This window comes from Solea solea, chromosome 21 (genome assembly GCF_958295425.1).
Source record: "Solea solea chromosome 21, fSolSol10.1, whole genome shotgun sequence".
NCBI lineage: Eukaryota > Metazoa > Chordata > Actinopteri > Pleuronectiformes > Soleidae > Solea > Solea solea.
This window is the reverse complement of record NC_081154.1, coordinates 1,132,642-1,158,818: the sequence shown is the minus strand read 5'-3', so window position 1 is coordinate 1,158,818 and position 26,177 is coordinate 1,132,642. Positions and strand designations below refer to the sequence as shown.

General features: G+C 43.2%; 2 protein-coding genes across 4 annotated transcripts; one reads left to right on the top strand and one right to left on the bottom strand.

The window, feature by feature from the left end:
* Nucleotides 1-1,537: 1,537 nt before the first annotated feature.
* On the top strand, nt 1,538-17,185 carry bsk146 (brain specific kinase 146). 2 transcript variants are annotated; one of them, XM_058620840.1, is made up of 5 exons: nt 1,538-1,786; nt 8,888-9,156; nt 9,556-9,758; nt 10,411-10,602; nt 10,678-17,185. In XM_058620840.1, the coding sequence occupies exons 2-5, from the start codon at nt 8,985-8,987 to the stop codon at nt 11,410-11,412; spliced, it is 1,302 nt and encodes a 433-aa protein (XP_058476823.1). In that variant the 5' UTR covers nt 1,538-1,786; nt 8,888-8,984; the 3' UTR covers nt 11,413-17,185. The 2 variants fall into 2 exon arrangements, with proteins under 2 accessions (XP_058476823.1, XP_058476824.1); XM_058620841.1 differs by lacking the exon at nt 1,538-1,786 and adding an exon at nt 3,519-3,972.
* An 813-nt stretch (nt 17,186-17,998) lies between these two features.
* On the bottom strand, nt 17,999-26,148 carry si:dkey-94l16.4 (transcription factor 20). 2 transcript variants are annotated; one of them, XM_058621288.1, is made up of 6 exons: nt 25,955-26,148; nt 21,462-24,175; nt 20,933-21,026; nt 20,413-20,465; nt 20,253-20,318; nt 17,999-19,904 (listed from the first exon to the last, which is right to left on the bottom strand). In XM_058621288.1, exons 2-5 carry the CDS (start codon nt 24,168-24,170, stop codon nt 20,271-20,273), a joined length of 2,904 nt encoding a protein of 967 aa, XP_058477271.1. In that variant the 5' UTR covers nt 24,171-24,175; nt 25,955-26,148; the 3' UTR covers nt 17,999-19,904; nt 20,253-20,270. The 2 variants fall into 2 exon arrangements, with proteins under 2 accessions (XP_058477271.1, XP_058477272.1); XM_058621289.1 differs by having other exon boundaries at nt 20,413-20,462.
* Between the last annotated feature and the right edge of the window lie 29 nt (nt 26,149-26,177).

The window sequence follows — 26,177 nt, the reverse complement described above, 5'->3', positions numbered from 1 at the left end:
ACACTCATTTGAACATATTTAGGGGAAATATGTTCAGTAAACTTTAGCTCAGCGACCAGGGTTTTGTGTAAAAAGTGCATTTAGTGACTATTGTTCTTTCTGTTTCCTAAGAAACAAACTCTGAAGGTCAAGGGTTATGGTGGTAGTGTTTCTGATAAATGACAAACTAAGAACTGGACCCAAACCAAAAATAAAGCAGGACCCAGTTAAACAAGAAGAAACACACATTCAAAATCAGATTTCAACACAAAAAAACAGAAAACTCAGAGAAGCGACTGAAGGTGTCGACTCTCTGGAGACCCAAAACCATCTGAGCAGAGGAACTTCCACCTGCATTTATAACCTCAGCTGAGCTGATTGTCCTCAGCTGTGACAGAACAACACAGGTGCAGCCAGTAAACTCTGATTAAAAAGAAAGATTCTGGATCTGTTTGTCTGACAAACACAATTCATTTACGTTCTTGAGCAAACAAAAGATGTTCAGTTCACATTTATACAAGAGTGAATAAAAATATTCACATTCATGAAGCTTAAAGGTTTTAATTTTTCATAAAAAAAAATAACACTCAAATTAATGTATCAATAATCAAAGGTAGGGATGGGGAGAAAAGTGAAGTATCAATATTTTTTAACTGATTTTTAAAACTGTTGTGCATTAGCATGAAAAAAACAAACAAGTAAATGCAAGTATATCACAGTATATGATTTAGCAAATACTACTACAAAATAGTATTTTGCAATATCATGATAATATCATACCCTGACTGAAATATCGTGATAACATCGTATCATGGTGTCTCTATCATCAGATTCTCACCCCTAAGCAAAGTAGTTTTTGACTTTTACCTTTTTCTTTATTGTTTTAATGGGTTTTTATTTCCATCAAATGTTCCGTACACTTTAATAATATTGTTTTAATTTAGCAGGAAAAATTCTACATGTATAAGTACATTTTAAGCATCATTACCATCATTGTCATTACTACTACGTCTATTGTTGTTGGGAAAAATATATTTGAAAATCATATGAGAGCTAGCTAGCTAGACAGATAGTTAGCTTGAAAGATATAGCTAACCAGAAAGATAGTTAACTAGCTATAAAGATATACCTAGCAAGAAAGGTAATTAGTTAGCTAGATAAACCAGAGTCTATATAATGAGTCTATAATGGAATAAATGTTTTTCCCACAGAAAAAAGATCATTTATTTTAGGCTGCTTTCATACATTTTAACTCTTGAAATCACTAAAATGTCAGTGTTTTTGAGAATCTACACACACACACACACACATTTTATCTGGTTTGTCTCAACAACAACAATAAAAACATTTTAAAAATACATAAAACAAAAAAAGTACAGTCAGCGAATTTTGAGATGTTTCCGACAGCACGTGAACGCAGCATAGTCTGTACGGAGACAGCGGGCAGCGGCAGCTCTCGGAGGAGCAGCGCTCTCATTGGTGGAGCTGAGAGGATGGGGCGGGCCTGTGTCCTCCTCCTCCCCCTCCTCCTCCTCTCCTCTCCTCCCTCTCCTCCTCCTCTCCTCTCCTCCTCTCCTCTGCTCTCATCCTAGAGGACATAGCGATGCGGAGACAATAGGACGCAGAGCCCACAGGAGGCAGCGCGATGCCCGGCGTCACATCCGCAGACGCACCGCTGCTCGGAGGCTTCTCCCCGGACTGTACCCGGCTTTTCCCCGCGGCTCACCTGGCCTTAGTATGCGCTGTTTACCAGCAGCTGACGGTGACAGGGCGGCATCCACTCACGCACACACACACTGAGTGAAGGGTGAGTACCAGAATGAAAGCCGGATTGACGGTGTATCCTCACCTGCACCCAGAGTCAGTGATGCAGCAGTTACGGACAGCCTGGTCCTTCAACGCATCATCGATCAGGCCACATTCTGTGCAGCAGCAGCAGCAGCAGCGAAGTGACAACAACACTGCTGCTGCTGCTGCTGCTGCAGAGAAATGTGCTTGAGTGATGCAACGATTTTATCGTGAATCGCCAGAGAAATCACTCACATTAAGTCAATGTGTTGAATTAGATAATCGTGAATTTGAAAACAGTTTACAATGATCTGGAGTTGACCGGTGAATTCCCAAGATCGGGTTAATTCCAAATGGGCAGGTGTCAATATATACAATACTATTGTGCATCGCAACGATAACCGCTAACAATAAGTTGATCGTTGTGAATTTGGATTTACATTATCGATACAGTCATGAATAGGAGAAATCGCTAATATTTCAAAATATGTCAACATATACAATATAATCGTGCATCACAATAATAATTGCTAACAATAACTGTCTTGATTGTTGATTGTGGTGAATTTCCATTACCGGAATGATCATTAATGGGGAAAATCACTAATATTTCACCTGACAACACTCAGTGTTATCATTCATGGTGATAGGAAACACTCTATAAGTAAGTTTTATATGTCAAATATATGATATTATCGTGCATCGTAATAAAGAAATGCTAACAATAAGTTGGTAATTGTGAATTTCCATTATTGCTATAATTGTGAATCGGGAACATCGCTAATGTTTCATTTGTCAATATGCAATATTATCGTGTATTGTCTCAAAAAACCGTAATGAATTTCCAGGTCCAGGATCTCAGTAAAGACATTCGTCATGTTTTAAGCAAATAGGGCTGAACGATGTGGAGAAAATATGTAATTGCGAGTTTTCTGACCGACTTTGCAATTATGATTTGATTTTGCGATAACTGTCACACGCCAACTATTGACAATCTTTTAATACAGCAGTGTTATTATGACAAAATGACAAAATTATTGCGATTAACTGTAAAAATAGACTAAATTTCTGTCCAGGCAGTGCTTCCTTACAAAATAATATCATCGCCTGGAACCGGTATTCTTATGAATGGCCATCAGGGGGCGACTCCAGTGATACATGCAGGTTTGTAGGTGTTCACATGGAATGCGACATGAATTTTTAGCACACAATAACATTAAGTACAAAGTCAGTGAACATTCAGTTGCAAATTGTGCGAATTCTACGAAATTTTGCAGAAAACTCGTTATGTTAGCTAACTAGAAAGATAGAGCCAACTAAAAAGATAGTCAGCTCGCTAAAAAGCTATAGCTAACTAGAAAGATAGTTAGCAGATAGTTGTTTAAAATATTTCAATTCAAAACTTTGTCGCACATTGAATCTGAGGAACGGTTTTTCCGATTTTTCGTTGCTCAGGAATGGAAGGGCACATTTGAGAGACAATTAGCCTTCAATGCGTCCTATGAAGGGGCGGAGCCTGAATTAAAACCCCCACAAGATGGCACTAATAAAAATACGCAACTCAAGCCTTCAAAAAAAGAGCTCGCACACCAGTGGGTTACGAGATGGCAGCAGGTTTTTTTTTTTTTTTTGCATCTGCTTTTTTTAAGCTGAATCTTCGGCTGCTGCCGAAGTGGGAGGTTTGTGAGTTGAGACTGAGACACAGCTGATCTAAGTGGGTTTAGAAGCTCCTGGATTAAAACACACACACACACACACACACACACACACACAGATCCAGCATGAGTCACAGATCACAATGTAGGTCACATCCACTGTCCCGTCTCGCTGGCTGCGGGCGATGCTCGGTTAAACTGGGGCTTGTCGTCGTCACGTCACCGCACAGCTGCGAAAATGCTGTTTTCTATTATTCACCATTTCACCTGCATATTTTATTTTGGCCTCAAAAACACAGTTTTCGGCCTGTTTTCTCCGCCTTTACACGACAGTTAAAGTGCAGTCGTATGAGGCACCGACACAAATCAGTGCTCACACAAGGAAAAACTTGATTTTACGCAATAAAACCTCATGTTTGCGTCTTTATCTCGCTGCTGGATGGCTTTTTCTGACAGGAAACTCAAACTACTCACTCTCCTGCCCCTTGAAAAAATCAGCGATTTGACATCCTGGTGCAGTGAAGACCCTGACCCACTTCTGCCTCCATCAGTGAGTTCAAATGTGTTATTTTGTGGCTTGTGTGTTTGAAATCCTTCATTCGGCTTTACCTAAGTCACACAAACTTACCAAACGAGGCGGCAGTTGAGCAGCAGCTCCTGTGTCCCCATGAGCTAAAATCGCAGATTTTTCTCTATTGACTTTGGTGCAGGAGAATGAACGACTTCTACACTTCAGTTTCCAGTCAGAAAAGACTCTGAAATGTGTGAGGTAAGGTGGCAAACGTGTTCTTAAGATGACGTATCATTTTATGAGGTGATCCTTTCGTGAAGTGGCTAAAAATCCGTCCTTCCAGCAGCCGTCATGTTTTACTGAGGGTCCGTTTCTCAAGAAAACAGGTACGCCGTCTTTTTTCTTCCGCCTTTGCTAACGATGAGGACTGAAGGCATTGACAGACATCTCATAACAGAAAGGTCAGAGGTGAAGAGGTCCTTTTAAAGACCAAGGCTTGAATAATGACACGTCTGAGCTGTAAACGTGGCCTAAATCTGCATCACTGGGGTTTTCACTCACCGACATGTGTTAGTGATGTTGGTGCAGAGATGCTGGCCTCTGCTCTCACACACACACACACACACACACACACACACACACACTCACACACTCCTGAGTCTTTGATTGTGTGTGTGCAGCAGCAGCAGCAGTAGCAGTCGGTCACTTTTGATCATAAAAGCCTTGTTTCTCTGGTAACTCTCACTCTGAGAAACTGGATTGTTTGTGTTTGTGTGAGTCGTGCGTCAGGAAGACAGAGAGGTCACAGAAAACTGGATAAAAGGACTAAAATGGTGTCTCTTTAATTGGATGAGGGCAGCATGGCTGCATCAGGGGGTGGGGGGCTGGGGGGTGGACGTGGCTGTGATCACGGTGTTTGGTCTGAACACTGGTTACATAAGCAGCCTAGGCTCCTGGTCTCTGCTGTGTTTCCACAGTGTTAACCCTGGCGACAGTGTTGAGCCGGGGGGGGGGGGGGATTTGTCCTCGCTTTGAAAGGAACGTGGTGTATTTTGTGTCTGTGATCTGTGACACAACTATTCCGGGGTAGTGGTGGAGTCTCTGGTGTCTCGCAGTGAGAAGGTTCTCGCTTAAAAGTCGCAGTTTCTCTCGGGAACTTTAAGCTTCCTCACGCAATCCAAAGACAAGTGGTGCAGCTCTGAGATGGTGGCTAGAGTGGTAGAACCAGTTAGAACCCTGAAATACTGCTCAGCTATTGTTCAGATATGGTAAGCAGGTGGTTGGATGTGGAGGAGGGGCTATAGCCTCAGGGTTGTCATCCACATTCCCGAATAAGGAGTGGAGAGAACCGGGAGGAAAAAGTCAGAAAAACGTCAGAGGACATAAGCTATCATCCAAGTTGTCCAGGTCTGTGAGGCTCATTCTTCCCCTGCTCCAGAGTTCACTTGTGAGCGGTCCAAGCGAACCAGAGTTTGGTTCAGAGTCTTGGACCGCATACACAAATGCTCAGGTTCGCAAAGAATGCGTGGGTCGAAAACGTAAGAAGTAGTCGCCAAGGATAGTCATCCGAGCCGAGACCTGGCGACCCTTGAGCCCCAATGGGCCTTTAAGCTCGAACCAGACGTCCCAGGGGGAGCTGTAGCATCGTTCTCTTCTTCTTTGGTAGGAATGCGTCCAGACTTGTTTACTACAGGACCCTGGTGCACGAGTATACGATATGATATGCGACATGCAATGAAGTACACCACGGGCTTTAGTGAGCCTCTTACCCTAACCTTAACCAGCACAACTAACGGGTGCTGTCACACCAGAGCAGTTTGGAGCAGAGTCTGTTTCATTGCAGAGTCCATTTTATCGCATAGTCCACTTCATTTGGACAGGTGGGAAAGCTGATCTGAACTCTATTGAGTATGAAAACCTTGGTGGGTCTCGGCTCGCTTGCCAAGAGCTCATAACAGGCAGCTTCTTGTGAAAACCCAATGAGGTTTGAACACCAAAGTAAAAACAAAAACCTCAAGTCTGCATACATGGTGTTGCTCCATTGCTTGTTTTGGTGGTGAACAAACCGGCTGAAGGGGATGGATTTCTGTTTTTGGTCTTGGACAATCCATGAGCCGGCTTTTTCTCTTCCTCGTTGCCCCAAACGAGCAGCTGTTTGAACTGTTGTCCAGGTGGTTTGGTCCGTTTACAAAAGTGCAGTGTGAAAGTGAACCAAACCAAATGACATTATTTGGCATTCACCGCCCAATTGAATCCGGACTATCCTGGTGTGAATGAGACCAGGTCTTAACCCTGCAAAGGCCCTTTTAAGTTGTGGGGCCGCGGCAAAATGTCCCCACAAAGATAGTTTTGTACGTTTTTTGGACCTCATAAAGATAATAATGCGAGCCCACACACACACACACACACACACTGTGTTAGCAGACTTCCTCTCCACATGCAGAGCCTGACCTGATGACTCATCCAGCTCTGAGTCTGATGCTGCTTCTGTACAAATAGAGACGCAGTAAACACAAACACACAAAGGTGAAGACAGGGGGCGCCGTGTGACGCCAGTTTCCAAAATAAATAAGATGACTGATGCTCAAAATGTCATTTTCTCTCAGAGAGATGACGCTCACTGGATATTATATACTTTACTTTTGGATAATTTTCTGTAAAAACACTAGAGATGTTTGTGACCAGTGTGATGCATGGTTTGAACTCAAGCTTTAATGTCTGATTAGATATTTATGGTAGAAAAGCAGTAGAGCAGGTGTACCAACTAATGTGGACAGGGGGCGGACCTCACCTGAGAGCTGGACGATCTGAGAGTCAGGTGTGGAGTCTTGATGAGGGAACGAGCTGCAGGTGAGATGTTCAGGATGGACTCGATGTGGCCACTTTATTAGGTACACCTGTTCAACACAAATATGTCATCAACTATAATATAACAACTATAACGGTTATTCTCATAATTATTCTTGTCTGGTTAGAAAATGTTGATAAATGTCAATCTTGTCTTCTTTGTGACATAGAAAATATTTACATTTAATAATCAAATCCATTATTAAAATAGTTGACAATTCATTTAGTAATTGATTAATAATTAATTACATTTTTTGACACATGGACTTCTTTACTGTCATAAAACCATGACCTTGTCAGGACCAGTAGTCCTCATGGAGACCAAAACCTGGTCCTAATGAGGCAGAACCTCATATTTCTGAGGAACTGGTTTATTTAAGGCAGGTGCGTCCTCACCTGCTCTTCCTGTCCACTCGGCACAAACAAAGAAAAGATGACACACCCACAGAGGAACACAGAAGCCTGTGGATGTGATGACAGAGAACTTAAGTCAGCACGCTGCTCTCACTGTGTGTGTGTGTGTGTGTGTGTGTGAGACTCAGGTTATGACGAGCTGCAGCTGCTCAGTCTGTGTCACTGTTATTTTCTGCATCACAAACTCCACCAGAGATTAAACGCTCGTTTTCTCACGCCAGCGTTCTCTGTGGAAAGTCAGGCTGGAACTAAACTGAGAAAAACATGATTATTTTTTTGTTATTGATAAATCTGTCACTTGTTTTCTTTATTTGTTTGGTCCACAACTGCCCGCAAACCAAAGATAATCAGATCGGTTTGGACAGGATTAGTTTTACATGATTTACTTGTCAGTGATTTTAGTCCCTTCCATTCTTACCGGACGATAGCAGTAAAGTTGAAGGGCGACTTTTACCTTTTTACAATTTTACAAACAACATCGGGTCATTTGAGTTGGAGGTCAGGCTCCCTTTTTTGTGTGCAGTTCCAAAATCTGGAAGCTTGGGTGCTCGTGGACTGCGCATGTGCAAACTGAATTTCTACCCCACCAGTAGGTGGAGTATTAAGCTCCGCTCACCAAGCAGAAAAACCATTTCGACAGCAGAAGAAGTAGTCGCCAAGGATCGTCGTCCGAGCCTCGACTGTGAGACCCTCGACTCCCCTGCCCAACGATCCTTTCAGCTGTGAGCCGCTCGAACCAGACATGTCAAGGGAGCTGTAGCATCGTCCTCTTCTTCTCCTTTGGTAGGAATGCGTCCTATTCCCTGCGTCCAGACTTGTACTGCCACCCGATGGTGAAGTGAGATACTACAGGAGCCTTCAGAGGTCAATCAATTCTCAAACACCGAACCTTTAGGATTGTCCAGGGTCAGCTGAGGACTGTTGCCCTATGTCAGCTCCTGTGGAGGATAAAGTGGTAGAAATTGCTAAATTGCTGCAGGCGTAGTGTATGAGTGTGGTTTCACTGTGAGCAACGACAAGAAGATTCAGAAACATCACTTTAGGGAAGGAGAGAAGTAGCTCTCCAACACTTCAGGTTATGTAATGAGTGTGTGTGTATGTGTGTGTGTGTGTATGCTACATTTCCTCTTCAGGATGTATAGAGTGAGGGTCAGGATTTGGCAGGAGGAAAAAAAGAAAGCAGTCACCAAAAATAATCACACTGCAGCATTGTGTGTGTGTGTGTGTGTGTGTGTGTGTGACTCAGCTCTGACTCCCCCCCCCCCCAGCAAACAGCATCTCAAATGACTTCCGCCTTCACTGCAGATAATTAGCATTTTCAGTGGCGATCACGCTGCAGATCAACACTTCTAATCAACGGAATTATCATAAAGCTACGGTGGCCCAGAGGGTCAAAAGATAAATGTTTAAATAGCAGCTGATAGCTGCCAGCAAAAAAAAATTGAATTTAGCCACTTAATAAAATGCTCACCTAATAAAATGAAAGCCAGATTAAGTCTGCACCAAAGTCCGTAGAGAAAATCTATGTTTTTAGCTGGTGTGGACACCGGAGCTGGTGGTCTACTGCCGCCTCGTTTGTTGTTTGTGTGACTTCAGTAAACCCGATTCAAGGATTTCCAACACCAATGTCACAAAATAAAACATTGGAATTTACTGAACTGCTCTAAAACTGTCTCTCCCCTTGTTTCTTCAGTGACACCAGCTGTTAGCCTCTGCGGCTCTTGTTTCTTCTGAGTGTCCGTACTCGAGTTTTTTCGCCCACTGGTCCGTCACTTAAAACTGTCCCCAGCATGAGCTCCTCTCCGCTTGTATCCCGAGCCAACATGGACATCCTGGATGAGCTGCAGTTGATCGCGGCCCAGAACCTGGAGCAGCTGGAGGTCAACAAGTACTACGAGGTCATCAGAGAGTTGGGCAAAGGCACCTACGGCAAGGTGGACCTGGTGATCCACAAGATCAGAGGTGAGGGCTAAATGCTTCCAGCACTTCTTCTTTCGACTATCGGCCTCCATCTTGTCCATTCCCTTGTGTCCTCTTCTGTTACCCCAACTGTCCTCATGTCCACCTTCACAACATCCACAAATCTTCTCTGTGGTCTTTCCTCCAGCTCCATCTCCAAATCCTTTGTCCCATATAATCACTATCCCTCCTCTGCACGGGACCAAACCACCTCAACCTTGACTCTCTTACTTTATCTCCAAAACCGTTCAACCTAAGCCTAAGTCTCTTTCTAATCCTGTGCATCCTGGTCACTCCCAACGGAAATCTTAACATCTTCAGCTCTGCCACATGTGGAGCAAATAAAGCAACAAATCCTGAATCTGAAAAACATCATCTGTTACTGTCTTTTCCCTCCAAAAGGCACAAAAATGGCTCTGAAGTTCCTGAAGAAGAAGACGACCAAGCTGAAGTCATTCCTGCGCGAGTACAGCATCTCCCTCTACCTGTCGCCCTGCCCCTTCATCATCAACATGTTCGGCATCGCATTTGAGACCGACGAGTACTACGTGTTCGCACAGGAGTACGCCCTGGCTGGAGACCTCTTTGATATCATTCCTCCACAGGTTTGGTCCATTCTTCTTGTCATCGCTGTGTTTTGTTGTTGCTGAGAAGTGAATCCAAGGCAGTAGGATGTGTGGTTGACAGCTAGTGCGCTTTCTTTAAAAAGGGGGTTCTTTTTCACCCAGAAGACTATGTTCATTTCTTATATACAGTCTATTGACTCAAAGAAATGAACTGTCCTGACAAAGTTTCAGTTAAAATCAAGTATAAATCAGATCCTCAAATGCAGGAGGGAGTACACCCGCCCTGTGTTTTCACATTAATTACTCAGACATTATCCAGAGATTTGTCGAGGGAGTTGGCAGGAAAACTGAAAATGTCCTCACAGACTGCCCGTCTGGACAATATCAGGACCTTCAATGCAAGACTGAAAGCAGCCACAGTAATGTAGCCAAGATCGAGGAGAGGAAATGATATGATATGATGTTGCAAATAAGATCTAAAACTGCCTGGTAGTGAGTGTGCAGTTCTCCTCAGCAGCAATTGTCAACACCCTGCGTATGTGTGACTGTAAGAAAGGTCCTGATAATGTGCTTCTAACTTCTTTGTCTCGTGAACCAACAGGAAATTTGGGCGTCTGCTTCTCTGAGTCTTTATTTACTGACGACATTCCTGTTCCACTTTGACCTTCTTCTTTGACCTATTGTCTCTCAGGTTGGTCTTCCTGAGTCGGTGGCGAAGCGCTGTGTGCACCAGGTCGCCATTGCTCTGGACTACCTGCACTGTAAGAAGCTGGTCCACAGGGACATCAAACCCGAAAACATCCTAATTTTTGACAGAGAATGCCGAAAAGTCAAGCTGTCCGACTTTGGTATGACCCGCCGGGCTGGCTCACCTGTGAAAAGAGTGAGTAGTCAACTAGTTTGCGACCTTTAATGATTAAGATTAGCCTTTTTAACCTTTTTAACTTTCCCCGTCTAGGTGAGTGGTACCATCCCCTACACGGCCCCGGAACTCTGTGACGTGTCCCGCCATGAGGGCTTCTGCGTGGACTACAGCACCGACGTCTGGGCCTTTGGCGTGCTGCTCTTCTGCATGCTGACGGGTAACTTCCCCTGGGAGAAGGCGCTACCTTCTGACTCCTTCTACCAGGAGTTCATCCGCTGGCAGAGGAGGAGGACCAACACGGTGCCGTCGCAGTGGAGGCGCTTCACCGAGCAGGCGCTGCGCATGTTCCGCCGGCTGCTCTCTGTGGAGCAGGACCGCCGCTGTTCCGTCAAAGAGGTGTTTGGATACTTCAGCCACTCCTGGATGCTGGACGCAGAGAACAACAACAACAACGGCAACAGCAACACGGGAAACGGAGGTGGTGGCGAGAGGGTTGGCGGTGGTGGAGGAGGTGGAGGTGACGTGAACGGCACCATCTCATCCTCCTCATCCGGAGAGGAAGATGAGGAGCTGCTGGTGGAGCGGATGAAGCAGCAGACGTTATCTCCTCTCTCGCCACTGTCTCCCATGTCTCCAGTGGCGGTGGAGAGGGGCAGCGGTGGCACAGCCAAGGGCGGGATGATGGATCCAGTTGGTGGCCACCATTTCGTGCCCGTTTCCACCAACAGCTCCGTGTCGTCCACCAACAGTTATGATCGGATGCCTCGAGAAAACAGTTCACCGGGCGGCCGCATGCTGGTGGCCACGCCCATAGAGATCTGTGTGTGAGTCGGTGTGAGCGCTACAGACTCACCGCACTGCACTCTTTTATTGCTAACCCCACCACTCTGATGTGCATGCCAGGAAACAAACAATCCGACTACGAGCACCAACACGTTCAAAGTGGAGATGAAGCTCTGAACAATTTGACTGTTTTATTTTTTTATCTTCGGCAAAATTTAGCTCAAGAATCGACTTAAAATTCCTCCAGATTCGCTACAAAAAAGTCGTCTTTTTTTTTTTCACCACTGGGGGGCATCACAGACAGTGATTATTTGTTTGTTTACCAGTAGAATTTAGCGAAGTAAGCTTGATGAATTAAAAAGAAAAGGAGACCGTTTAAGTCTCATTTTCTTTTGGCGCTGGACGTTGCAATGACTTCTACGGCACTAAAGAGGGAGCCAAACTCGCAAAAATTGGTGGCGGCTGGAACGTCTGCTTACCTTGCGTTTTGATTTGATTACGATTCAGAGGACAACGATTTTAATTATGGAAACAATTGTAAAAAGAAAATTTTAAGATAAATACGATTTTTCTTTTTTACAAATGGTGCAATGAATTGTAGCCAGACGCTGTAGCATCAGAGATTGGAGCTAGGAGCTGCCGTAGCCAGATGCTATCACTTTGGCATTTGATGTTAGCAGCTACGGTTGCCAGACGCTGTAGCCTTAGCATTTGAGTTTGGCAACTACTGTATCTAGACACTAATGTTAAACACTGAAGCCAAGGCGTATAGCGACAGTAGCCAGACATTATAGCCAGATGCTGTAACATCAGTAGCCAGACTTTGGCTTCTGACGTTAGCAGTCAATGTGGCCAGATGCTGAAGCATTAGCATTTGAGCTTAGCAGCTAGCTACAGCCAAGGCATCTAGCTACAGTAGCTAGACATTAGCAGCTGCTTTAGCCAGATGCCCGTAGCATTGGCTGGTGATGTTAGCAGCTTTAGCAGATACTGAAGCATTAGCTAACTATAGCTAGGTCTTCTTCACAGAAAGAACATGAAAATGAGTGAGTTATCGTCTTCATCAGTTTGATACAAGTGATTCTTCGATATTCTGCCGTGTCTTTTTTCCATTAATGCTAATTCGTCAACATCGACAGACGTCACCAGTCAAAGATGGCTGCCTCCTAGTGGTGAAAAAGTTAAACACAAACTTTTTTTCTAGCAGAATAACAAGTTAGATTGTTGTGCTAACTCCTGCGCTAGATAAAAATCCAATTGTAGGATGTTTACATTCCTCGCGAGACAAAATCAAAGACGCTTTGAATCCACCAAACAAGTACAAATATTTTTTGTTGGTGAAAACGAAGGAAAAATTGCTTCCATTAGAGATTCTGTTGCTGAAACCACGTGAAGAGACGACCAAAATTTTTTTCTTAAAGCAATACTTCCAGCAAAAAAAACAAAAACAAAAAAGAAACAGGAAGAGGCGCAGAACGTTGAGATTCTGATGAAGCAATGAAGGATTTGTATTTTTGAAGACTGAAGTAATTCAAGGTCAATCCTAAAAAAACAAAACAAAAAGGAGCGGCGGTTTTAATGTTTCCCGTGTAACAAAAAAAATGTGAACGTGTGAGTGTATCACTGTGTATGTATGAATCCAAACAATTTATTTTCCTTTAAGGATTTTATTATTTATTCAAATCTTCAAAAAAAAAAAAAGACTCAACTTTCTATTTTTTTCTATGTTTTGTAAAGTAGATTTGTTTTGTTTTTCTGTTTATCTTTGTTGTTCCGCAACAACGTGAGTTACAGAGTGGTTTTCAGATATAAAATACGCCCTCTACTGGCCGTAAAAACCTACAGCAGAAGAGTTACGACGCCTCTGTTCTTCATCTACGTCACCGTCAAAAGAAAAAAATAATCTTTTCTACTCACTTCTATTTCTCGTTTTCTTTTTATATTACTTTTATTTTCATCCGAAAAGAAAATGGATAAATACTTAGCATTTTCAATCTCAAATAAAAAACAGTTTTTTGTAATTGCATGACATGTAGCTAAAAGTTAGATTTACACACAAAAAAAGAAAGAATTTGAACTGGCTTTCCAAACAAAAAAAACAACAAAAAAATTGTAATGTGATGTGGAACTTTTGCTGTAGCACAATTTCTTGCATCATCACGATCTTAGGGCTAAAAAATCGGAAACAATAATTAGTTTTTATTGTGTGTGTCGTATTTGTATCGGTGTTAATGTCGTGCTCTCATCAGCGCCACCTTCAGGAACAGAAAAAAAATGAAAATGCAAAGCATGAGGACGATGAAAAAAAATCATAGGAATTTCTGCAAATTTTCAGTGAAATTGTGGAATTTTTTCAAATTTAAGTTTTTTTTCGTTTTTTGAGATAATTTTGACTCATTATAAAAAAAACCTGAAGAAAAAAAAAACATGGGCTCATGTATATGAATGGATGTTTTGTGTTGCATGACTCTGTGTGTTGCTGTTGTGAAAAAAAACCTGCTCCGTGTTGCTCCAGTCACAAGCCGTAGGACTGTAAATGTCGTAAAAAAAGCTGCAAAAACAAAACAACGCGTTTCTTTATCTCGTGGGAGTGGGAGTCGCTGACCTCAGCTGGGAACCCTCGAAGCTGCTCCCTCCCCGTATGTAAATGACTCCATCTTGTGACTATCTCTGACCTCACCGTTGACCCCTCTGACTCTGAACAATGGTCAGTCCTGATAGAGACGGACGCTGGTGTTTTAACCGTGTGAGGTTCAGCTGCACATGAGATGACGACACCTCCTCCTCCTCCTCCTTCTTCTCATCATCATCATCATCATCACCACGTGGATCTACTGTGTTGTGTCATCGTCACGCAGTCTCATTTTATGTCAAGTGGAGATTTGTGTGAGTGAGGTTTGGCCGACAAAAGATCTAATTTGTGATTTTATTCCAAATAAAAGCTGTCTGTGAAGTGCATGCAACCGAAATGCAGAAGGAAATGTGGGCCGATGTTTGTAAACACGGCAAATTTGGCTCCTCCTCCTCCACTGATTCTCCGATATTTAACATACTAACACTTGGGGTTTTTGGCCAAACCTGACGGAGCGTTCAAGAATTTTGACCGAACCCGATATGGATTTTGTATTATTACTGTCGCCAGATGCTGTAGCATCAGCGCTAGCAGCTGCTATAGCCAGATGTAGTACCATCAACATTTGAGCTTAGCAACTACTTTAGCTAGACACTAATGTCCAACACTGTAGCCAAGGCATCTAGCTACAGTAGCTAGACATGAGCAGCTGCTTTTGTCAGATGCTATAGCTTATTTGTCAGGGGATGTTAACTTTACCAGCTACTGAAGTATGGCTCCATTAGCTAGGTTTTATTTACAGAAAGAACATAAAAATGAGTGAGTTTAGCATCTTCATCAGCACGGTAAAAGTCATCCAGTACTTTTTTTAGCAGAGCCAGACACAGTCTAGAATTAAGGTCTTTGCACATCGGGCGCGTTTGAGAAAAAACGGGGACGGCCGTCTGGATTTATTGTGATTTTATGGCTGTATTTGTCCAGAAGGACGATTATTGGTTAGCTGTGGATTTGTCAGAAAATCCTTCAGGAAAAATTGATTGCGATCTGTAAAATATAACACTTGCAAATTGGTGAAATCTGTCAATGTGAATGCTGCAAAAAGGCCTTTAGCTGAAGCTACTCTGGTTGTTAGCATTTATTTATAGCTACCGCAAATGACAAAAGTCATCGTTACAACCACAAATACACAAAAGTCACACACCAGCACTTCTATAACAACACAATTACAAACAACCTTGGATTCAACCCTCGTCGAAATGAAACCACTCATAAATATTGACATAATCTAACTATTTTTGGTTTATTTGGAGTTGTTTTATGGAAGTAAATGGCTGCTACACAGAAACACAAATATTATTCTTATTCTTATTATTATTATGATTATTAATAATAAAAATCATAATAATAATAATGATCATAATTTACTTAAAAAACTCAAATTTACTTATTTTAACACGTCATTCATCCATTAATTGAACCTTTATACTGTATTTTCAGTAAAGTAATTGTAAGAACAGGCACTTAAATTCACCTTATTACTATTGTGACTTTCATAGTTGGTCATATAAACAGATTAGGTCAGAAAACACTGTCTCAGCACTGTTAGCCACAGTGGTGGCTCAAACTCAGAACTACAAACAGTTTAGTTGATCAGAACCTACAGTTATTAGCATTAGCTCTCAGTATGTTTGTTACATACACCTTAATCTACACTATTTTAATCCACTTTATACTATTTGTTGTAGAAATGCCAGTACTTTAGCTACTTTCAAGCTACTGAGGCTAACTGCTAGCACTTACCTGGTTAACAGAAAAGAGGCCACGTTCCCCCACGTCCTTCACATCACTCTTCATCCTCATCTTCTCCTTCAGTGAAACAAAACCACAGCTTCACTCTGGTTTTTAGAGACACTTTAGCCTCACTTAGCTAGCATTTCTTAGGTTGTGGCTCCTGGTTGTGACCTGATTGTACCGCCCCCCTTAGCTTTTATTGGCTAAAAAAATATGAACACTTTGGCTGACCAATGCTGTCCAGAACCAGTAAAGACCAGGAGAGGGCAGTGTCTCCACCACACACCTGTAGAAGGTGTTTTTTCTAATCCAAGATTATTTTTGGATTAATCTGTGTTTCACATGAGTTTCTGTCACAAATCCGACGCTCAAAGTAGCAATAGACAGGAAGTTAGCCAAAACACACTTTAGTTGAAAGCAACACATAATTGTCGTTTCTTGGAATATAATGGAATTAACGTTCTTCACTCTTTGTTTTGGAAGTTAGCAACGGTGTCTAACTTTGTAGCAAGAGATGCTAATGTTGCTAAAGCGAGGCTCAGGCTAACAGTTCCGATTTGTAGCAGTAATGCTAACATAAACAGTTATGACTGCTGCCACCTTTTGGCTAACTTCCCATCCGTTGTATTGTTGGTTTATTGCCTTAGCTTTAGCTCAGAGACGCTAATTTATGCAGCTTTCAGATAAAGTTTTGCCCCGACAGCAGCTTTTATTCGTCCACTGTTTCTGTAAAAGCTTCACATGACATCCTGTGATTTCATGAGTGCCCCCTGGTGGAGTAGAAGTTGTTGATTAATGGATTATTTTGACAACGTTCAAATAATAACTGAAAACATTCGCACAAATTTCCTGCCAGTAGTTTCTTTTCTTTACGTTAAAGTTGCCCCAGTGAAGTTTTCGTTATCTTTAGCGTGTCCTTAGTGTCGATTGTCAGCGGTTTTTAGCATCGAACCAGTGGCGGGACTTTCACGCTGGCGTCGTCACAAGTAACTTTTAAGTGGAGAAACAAGATATTTTGCACGTACACTGTATCAGCATGGTGTATTTTAGTGTGTTCTGAAGTTCCCACTTACTTTTATAATTAAAGTACTTGACTCGTTTCTTTCAAACAGGAAAGTTTTGTCGTTATTTCAGCCTGTGACAGGATTTTCAGCTCATTCTAAATAATAAAAAAAATGCTAACAAGCGTTAAATATTCCTACGCTAAGAGCTGAAAATTTTTGACTGACAGCAAGAGGGCGAAATGTGGTCGTTGCCTGAGCTGTGAGCGCCCCCTGTGCCTGGAACCACCAAACGACAGGCTCTATGTGTCTCTTTGTCCAGTGACGTACTTAAACGCATCATAATTTTAGTTTGCCGTGAATTAACCACAGCGCCGGTTCTTCTGTCTTTGCAATACAACTGTCTTCCCGTAGATTTAGTCAATAAAATGAGAATTCTTGTTTGGTTTTGTGACTTGTTTTGTTTGTTTTTTGTCATATTTGACAGAAAATCTGGTATAAACTACAATCGCCACCCAGTGGTTGTTTGCCGCTATTGATCCAACGACTTTAAATCAATTGACCTTTAAAATTGGATGGGAAATGAATTATGAAATTATTTACTCCAATAAAATAGAGATAACATATGCTTCAGGATTCATACACAAATATTAACGATTAAATTCCTCAACTTTTAGTGTTTTCTACACAGAAACACCAAGTCCATCGCTTCTACTTAATATTTACTTATTTTAACACATTACAGATCCATTTATTGAAACTTTAAACTGTATTTTCAGTAAAGTAATTGAAAGAAAAGGTTTTTTAATTAACTCTATTATTCTGACTTTCATAGTCTCAGCTAGCGTGCGTTAGCCACGGTGGTGGCCCAAACTCAGTTTAGTTTGTTAACTTACAGTTCTTAGCATTAGCTCTTAGTAGGTTTGTTACACACTTTAATCTACTCCAGCTAACTGCTAGCACTCATCTGGCTAACAGAAAAGAGGCTACGTCATCCACTAAATAAGTATTAAAATAGGACTAATTTAGTCAATAATATGCAGAGAATAGTGACTAAAGAGCATTACGAGACTGTCTTGGATCAGGTTGTAACATCTCCTCTTGAAATAGAAGCAGTTTTATTTAATTTTTAATGGCTGAAACTCAACATTGAGCGACTTATTTGCCGATGATAAACGAGGTGAGAAACAGTCAACACATTTAGATAAAGATTAAAACCACGTGATGTGATAGTAAAATCAATTCTCTTGCAGAAAAACCCACAAAACATTGAACAAAATATTTATTTTTGACAATTATACGACCCCTCTCGTTCTCCGAGGTGAACAAAGACGGTACAAAATGCTGCCACAGATTAAATTTAAAATAAAAAAAAAGAAAAGTGACACAGATTGGCAGTCCTAATCTCAAATTATAAACCCTAAAACTGCGGCAGGCAGTGCTGACAGACGTGAAGCAGACGAGGAGGAATGTAATGATGACAAATGAAAACAACAAACACAACCAGCCCTGAGATTAAACAAAAAAAAAAGCCAGAATAAAACATGTATTTGGTATAAAAATGTCAGGCTCTGACAAACCTCTCTGTTAAAAAAACAAAAATGTATTTAATGACAATAAAAAGATTAACAGTGGCACAAATTAAATTAAAAAAAAGTGTGGTTCCAGGATGAGTTCATCAGTGACACTGTGGTTCAAACAGGCCTTACACGGCACAACACTGCCCCTAGTGGCAGCATCGTGAGGTACAGAGAGGGGAAATCACATTCACACAAAAAACAAACATACAAGCTGACGCCTGCAGCACCTTCACACATGACCGCACAGGTGCGAACACACCTGGACCCAAGCTCCGTGAGTCAGTGTGAAGCTGCGTCACAAACAGGGGAAAAGAGAGTGATTGACAGCTGCCTTCAGTCGCCAGGACGACCACGACAAAGCCGCGGACGACGTCCTCTGATTTGTCTTTGCACCACACGTTAGTGACAGAAGCAGAAAAGGCTTTTTTTCACTGTTTTGTTTTTTTAAATGTGGTTAAAACTCCAGAGAAAATCCTTCATTTTTACACCACAGCATTCAGGAGCGGTCGATCCACTGCTGCCTCCGTCACTAAGTTCATAAATGTCACTGTGGGAATTCAGTGCTTAAAACTCTTTCTTTAGATTCACCTCAGTGACACAAACTGACCACACGAGGCAGCGCTAGACCGGCAGCCTGTGTGACGCCATGAGCTAAAAACGCAGATTTTCTCAATGGAGTCTGGTTGCGGTTTACAAGCGTTGGTTCACGTCTCGAGTTGGTTCTCAAAACCCTGATGGTGACTCAACGTTACCATGGAAACCAACATTCCATATAAATGAATAGTTTTAAATAAACAAAATGAACCAAAATTGTCCCGAGTGCGTGTGAAAGTGATTAAATCACAGGATGAAAGTATTCTTTTGATTTGAAATGTCGTACATTCAATCAATCAGAAGTGATCAATGCTTAAAAAAAAAACTAATATCGGAAAAAGGAATTGGGGAAAAAACAAACAAAACATGAATTGATTAATCTTCTTGATTGACAAATGATTTATTTTGTTAAACAAAGACAACCAGATTTTAAATTAAATTTAAAAAAATCACTACATTTCGTTGTGTTTTTCGTCGCCGCCATTTTAAACTGTCGCCACTTGTGATCGCTATGGTGATGTTGGACGTAGCAGACGACACACACACACACACACACACAGAAAATACATTCAAACGCGACGACTGCGGAGAAAACGAAGATTGTGAAATCCGAAAAAAACCTCGCTTTGTTGACGACGTGCGATCATCAATAACTTAAAAAACAATTAAAGTTCGCAAAAACGAGAAACTTCCGGAATAAATAAACCAAATAGAATCAAATACTTAGAAAATTAAATATCTTTGATTATTATTATTATTACTCATATCGGATCCAGAAAAATCTAACTTTATAAATAACTGCACATACGACAGAGTTCGCTGCGATGTGACAACAGCGCCACACGCTGGACTGACAGAGCGTTTCCGGGCTAACCCTAACCCTGCTGTGGTTGGACGGCTGCAGAGCAGAGTGGGCGGAGTTAAGGTTTACGGGTGCTGGCTGTCGCTCGGTGAGAACCGTCGCCATGGTTACCAGGAGAGGAGGTCACAGCCGGACGTCTGCAAGAGAAAGATTTCAAAATAAGAGAAAAAAAAAACAACCACTTTATTAGGTACACCTGTTCAACTGATCAGCCAATCACGTCACAGCAACTCACCACGATACGATATTATCACGAAATTTCAGTGACGATACAATAACATCGTGAAATTACAATAAATTTGACACTAAATTCTCAATTTTAGATTATTCTCTGTAAACTCTAGAGTGAAAATCCCTGAAGATCTTCAGTTTTTCCTTTCAAAATCACTTAAAATCAATCACCTTAAAGAATCTACTTAAAAAACTTGTAAAATGGAAAACCCTGAACGACAGAGACCAGAAGGTGAAAGCAGACGTTTCCTCACCTGATGACATTCATTGTGTCACCTGTCGTCCCATCTCGTCCCTGAAGCGCCTTTGAACGTCTTGTTCTGAGGAAAAAACACAACATTTCAGCTGGAGTGGAACTTTTGTCACCAGAGATTTTTCAGTAAATTACATTTTATTTCATTTTTTTTTGCTCACCTTGTGCTTTTTACACTTCATGGAGAAGTTTTCCTCGATGAGAACACACTCTGCTGGAACATGGAGAACACAGAAGTCAAGCACAGACTCATTCCACACCACCACCGTCGACACCACCTACACACTCACACTTTTAGCCGTTTACAAACGGACAGACGCAAGTTTAGAAGCGTTCACGCTGAACTCGCCGCAGCGGTGGGAACATTCAACAGGTGCGAGGTTAAATTTAGGAACGAGAACAATCATATAAACATTGACTATTGGAGCCAAGTTTGAAATGATTCCCTCAAGTCTGTTCTCGAGATGGAGACAAGAACTTTAACGGACAAACAGATGAGTTTGAGTTGCAAGAACTTACTGATTCCGTTAAATATCCATCATCTCGATCTCATGATAGAATGTAGTGATATGATTTTAAGCTCGTACTGCAAAGTTGTTTTTTCCCCCAACTTGACTGCCCCCTACTGGATGCTACTAGATGCTCGGTGAACCTCAAAGGGGATTTTTTGTGCGGACGTACCTGACTCCAGAGCACACCTGTAGTGGTACTTGTTGGGACAACCTTTGAAGAAGCAGCCCAGTGACGCCCCGGGATCCCGACACGCTGAACACACCTGAATCATGACACGACAGTTTTTTTTAAGAAGTTTGCAACCAATGATTGTTTTCAGGACGGATTCATCTGTTAAAAATCACTTTGCCGATAAATCCAGTAATCGCTTGGTCCACGAATCGTGGATTAGCATGTTCACTAATGTCTTTTTATTGAGTTTTAAGTGATCGCTTTGTTATATGTAGCAAAGAAAATATTCACATTTAAGAAGCTAAATCATACTATTTACCATTTATAGCAAAGAAGACAGTTTTGAGATCAAATTAAAGTCAATACGAGGGCTTAATAACTTAAACTTAGTGGCATTTCTGTGTGATATGGCTTATAAATAATATCTAAGATTATATATATTAGAATCTGTCGACCTCCAACTATAAACACGTCGTATTGTGTAACAGAGTGTTTCACATGTGACGAGCCGAAGGTGCACTTTTACCGTCTCATGCGCGGCCTTCACCGCCTCCTCCAGGCCGTAGACTTTGCCCTTGACCAGGAACACGCCTGCTGACCAGATGGCGCAGTCTTCATGGAGCCAGTACTCGCAGGGCTCCAGCAGCAGAACGGGGGCGCTGTACCAGTCCTCTATGTCCTCGCCGCTGGCGTCTGAGTGAGCCCGCTTTGCCGCGGGGCCGTTGGTGCCGTTGGTGCCGTCGGTGCCGCCGCTCCACTGCTGACTCTGCTTCAGCTGAGCTCCGGTCCTGAACGAGCGCAGTGCGGGCGGGACGGCGCGCTTCCTCGTCGTCCTGCGTCTGACGCTGCAGGACGACGAGTCGGTGTCGCTGTAGTCGCCGCCGCCGCCGTCCTCCTTGAGGCCTGACGTGTTGGCTTGTGTTTTGGCATTTTGCTGGTAACCCTCGGGGTAGTAAGGGCCGTGGAGGTCGCCCAGGTCCATGGCGTTGGCCGACTGTCCACACAGGCAGCAGACAAAAGCGCGCTGGTGCTGGCCGCGTGTGGACGCCCGGCCCAGCTGCACACAGGAAGTGCTGGGTATGGCTGCAGAGATGAAGTCAGTGGAGAGAGCCTGCTGCGGCTGCTGACCCTTCTTATGCTGCGTCCGCACTTCCTCGGGATAGTTGATGACAGTGAACAGTGACGGCGACGACTGCCGGCGCTCCAGGTGTATGAACGGAGAGAAACTGTCCAACCTCGGGTATCGTCTCTCCTCCTTGTAGTTGACGTACTTCAGCTTGATCTCCGGTTCCTTGGGAGAGAACATGGACGACGGCGGCAGCTGCCTGCCTTTGGGTTTGTTCCGCCTCCTCTTTGGAGCACGAGCCGCCTTGGTCTTGGCAGTGGGAGGTGTTCCGTTCTCTGCAGCCTGACTTTTGGCTTTGCCTCGACTTTTCTTTGGAGAATTTGATGAAGGCGGTGGTGGTGGAGGAGGAGGAGGAGGCGGCGGGGACAACCTCGAGGGTTCGGGTTCCAGGTTTGTCGTGTTGACAGCAGAGCGAGGACTAGACTGCGATGAGCGTTTTGTCCTCGACCGCGTGGGCGTCTTTTCTGGCGAGCTCTCAGAATGTGAAACACCCTCTGGCTCTTTTCTCGACCTTTTTTTGTGCACTGACAACGGAGGACTTTTCTGAGGTGTGCTGCTGTGTGACTTTAGTGGACTACTGAAGATTTCAGAATCAGAGGTAGAGTCTTTGCAACTGTCAGTGTTAGCGTTTAGATTTTTGTCTCTTTTCACTGGAGTTCCTGATTTTTGTTTGGTCGTTTTCGCCGAGATCGACGCCCTCGCTCTGCTTTTCCTTTTGCTGACTTTCCGGTTGTTGTTGTTGTTGTTGTTGTTCTTCCTCTTGGGACGGGCTACTTTGGAATCACTCGCGGTTGATGGGGAAGCTCTGGCTTTCTTCTTGGTGCGTATGCATCCTGACACTTTATACTTGCTGGAGTTGATGTTCATAACTATGGCCTCCAGCCGCATCCCTCTGCCGGAGCGCACCGGGAGCTTTCTTTCACTCAAAGTCCTCTGTAGTGCCTTCACGTTGCCGTTCATGTGAGGAATGACAGTCGCGGGTTTCTCATCGTCCTCTGTCAAATCAATCAACTCCACTGGCGCCTTCTGTTTGAGCACCTGTGGCTCGTTCTCGCAGCTCGAATCCAACCTTGCGTCGTTAGCGCTGGTGTCAAAGCTGAGCTGAATAGTGCCGTTTGTGCTCAAGTCGTCCAACGCAACGTCCTCTGCTGTCTCCAGATAAGAGTTGTCGCCGCTGGGTGAGCTGGAGGCCTGAGGCAGGTGGAACTCGTCCTCCACATCGTCCAGTGAGGTAGCAGAGGGGGACACGGGGTCCTCCAGAGGACTGACGTACTCCCTGTTCAGGGAATGAGAGTCTTTAGCAGCCACTGCGTCCATGGCGACCGCCGGGTCTTGTTGGTTTGACATGAGGAAGACCACATCGGAGCCGTCCCGCTCCTCATCCTCCACCGCTGCAGGTACAAGCGTCTCCGGGGAGGAGCCGTTGCAAACCCCTGCACTCGACCGGCTGTCAGCTTGACCGTTCTCCAAACCCCGACAGTTTTCCCAAGAACCGCTGCTTTCCACTTCCTCTTCACCTTGCGTTCCATTTTCCATGTCCCCGTCACTGCTAACGGCGCCACCATTCAGCTCACGAAGGTCCTGCGTTAGAAACATGTCCACGCCATCCTCTGGTCCCGTGTAAGCCTGAGATAATGACTGCAAGAGTTCTGGATGAGCGGCGAGGTCCACTGGCCCCTCAACCTGCTCTAAGTAATGCTGGTTCAGTAAGTAGCCGCTCTCCGCCAGCCCTTTATCCGAATCACACAAAGGGTGGAGGGCGAAACGGCTGATGGGCGGAGACAGAGAGTCCGGGGTGGAAAAGACATGAGACCTGCTCACGTAGGAGAGAGTGACTGTAGTGTGGGAGAAGGCATTGTCTGGTTGAATATGTTCCCCTGAACTGAGCGTGACGTCTGAGGAGCCCGTCTCAGAGAAGGCTAATCCCGGGTTGCCTGTACCGGAGTTCTGGAACCAGCTGGGGCTCTTGACCACCCGCAGGCCGTCTATGGAAGTGGCATTCAGGACACATTCCTCGCCCTTCCTGGTCAGGTCGATCACAGTGGGGATGCTGGAGGTGGAGAGGTCTTGAGGCTGTAGATCATCTAAGCTCCCAGGTGGCTGCTCCATAACAACTGCAGAGGATGGAGACAGTAAAGAGACATGAGTTATCCGCTCAATCCACCTAATGAACATGTAAAACCTGAAGGGAAACTATGGTTTGTTGAATTCATTAAAACGGAATGATTTGGGTTTGTGGACAAATATAAATATTTTGATGATAATATTGTGTGTCGACAGCTGCCATTGCTCTTTATTAACATTAGGGCTGCGACTAACCATTGTTTTCTCAATTAATCGAGTACTTAAAAGTTCCATAAAAGGTGTTTCCCAAACTTCCACATGAATTGTTTTGTCCACAAACCACAATGAATTATTTCAATGATTTCTTTGTTATACAAGGAGCAAAGAAACAAGGAAATACTCACTTTTAAAAGTAGCTGAAAAAACCTAAAAAGCACCACCCACTGCTCATCACTGTAAAATGACTCCAAACAGTGTGTAATGGACATAAAAACACACAATACTACATTAGAGTATGTGTTTGCATAATGACAATAAAGAATTCTTGAACCTTGAGTTATTGACTTCTAATGTTGAGACACAAACATGGCAGCAAAGTTACGCAAAAAACCCGAAAGAAAAGCTTCAAATTCAGACAAATAAAGCAAATAATTGTCATTCAAAGTCTCTTAAGCTCTTCTACAAACATCTACTAATAACAGGCAGTATAATCCGTGTATGTCACTAAATGTTTCACACTGGACCTTTAACACCAGTGGATGTTAATTACAAACCTCTACATTTTCTTTTGCCAATTTATTTTATAGATTTAGGTTCAAATTTGCTGAACATGTTTATGGAATTCAGTTTAAAAACGGCAGTTTTTTCTTTATCTCTCCAGAACAGATGAACTAAACTCCTCCTCGAGGTCACAGTTCACTGTGTTAAACTAATAAGATAATTAACACACTTTGTTAAGTATTAAAGTTCTTTAATCTTTGATTTAACGGCTTGAAAAAAACAATATTGAATGTCCTAACGGTGACATTAGCTTAAAATCTGACGCGTGCTTGTATTTCATCAACATCTTTGACGGCATGGCAGGGATTAAGTCACAAATGACGCTTAAACATTAATCAGTAATTATTATTAAAAGTTTCGGGTTTTGATGTTTTTTTTAAGCTGTTAAAATCAGCGCCTTTCCGGACAAACTCGACTTCACCTGGAACGTTGACAGGTCAGAGAGGCTAAACGACAGTTAGCTTACCTTAGCCACAGCTAGCGTTGGCCAGCTAGGCCCGGCTAAGCTCCGGTAACGTTCCCTTAATGACGTACTCCAACAAACATCCTGCTAATTTAAGGTTTTCTCACCGGCAAAAGACAATCACACAGAATTCAACGAGTTTTAACTGCTTATATAATGCGACAATTGTTCATCTTTAATTCGGCATGGTTTACACTGTTATTTGGAGTTTTTTAACAATAAAATACCATCTTTTGTTGCTTACTAGTCCGCACGGTTCGTTACTTCCCACTTCGGCTGTTGCGAACTTTTTTCGTTTACAACTGGACACTTTTTTTTAAAAATTTGACTTCATATCGGGTATTATTGTTATAACATTAACTCCGAATTCAACATTGCACAGTAACAGGAAGCATGAGTGTAAATTCTTATATACCAGTTGAACTAATCCGTCATCAGTCAAGGTTTTTGTCAAATTGAACACTACTTTGCACGGAGTTTGGCGGACACGCTCCTTCCAGTAAAGAGAACGGCACGCATCGGGGCAAGGCCCGGCTGGGTGAAACAAAGGCAGAGCGGAGGTAATGCGGTGCGGATCCAAACTTACCCGGGCGGGAGAGACCGTAGCGTTTTTTGTTGTCCCGTTAAGATCTCGTCTCCCGCTGCATCTTCTACACACGAGCCGGTCACGTCCCGACAAATACCCGGTAACAGTGGCCGGGGGACAGAGCCCCGAATTAAAGAAAGACCCTCACACTTTTCAGGAACACACTTCTGGTGGAGCAGTGGTGGACAATCACACTTCCGTTCTCAGCCCTTCAAAATAAAAC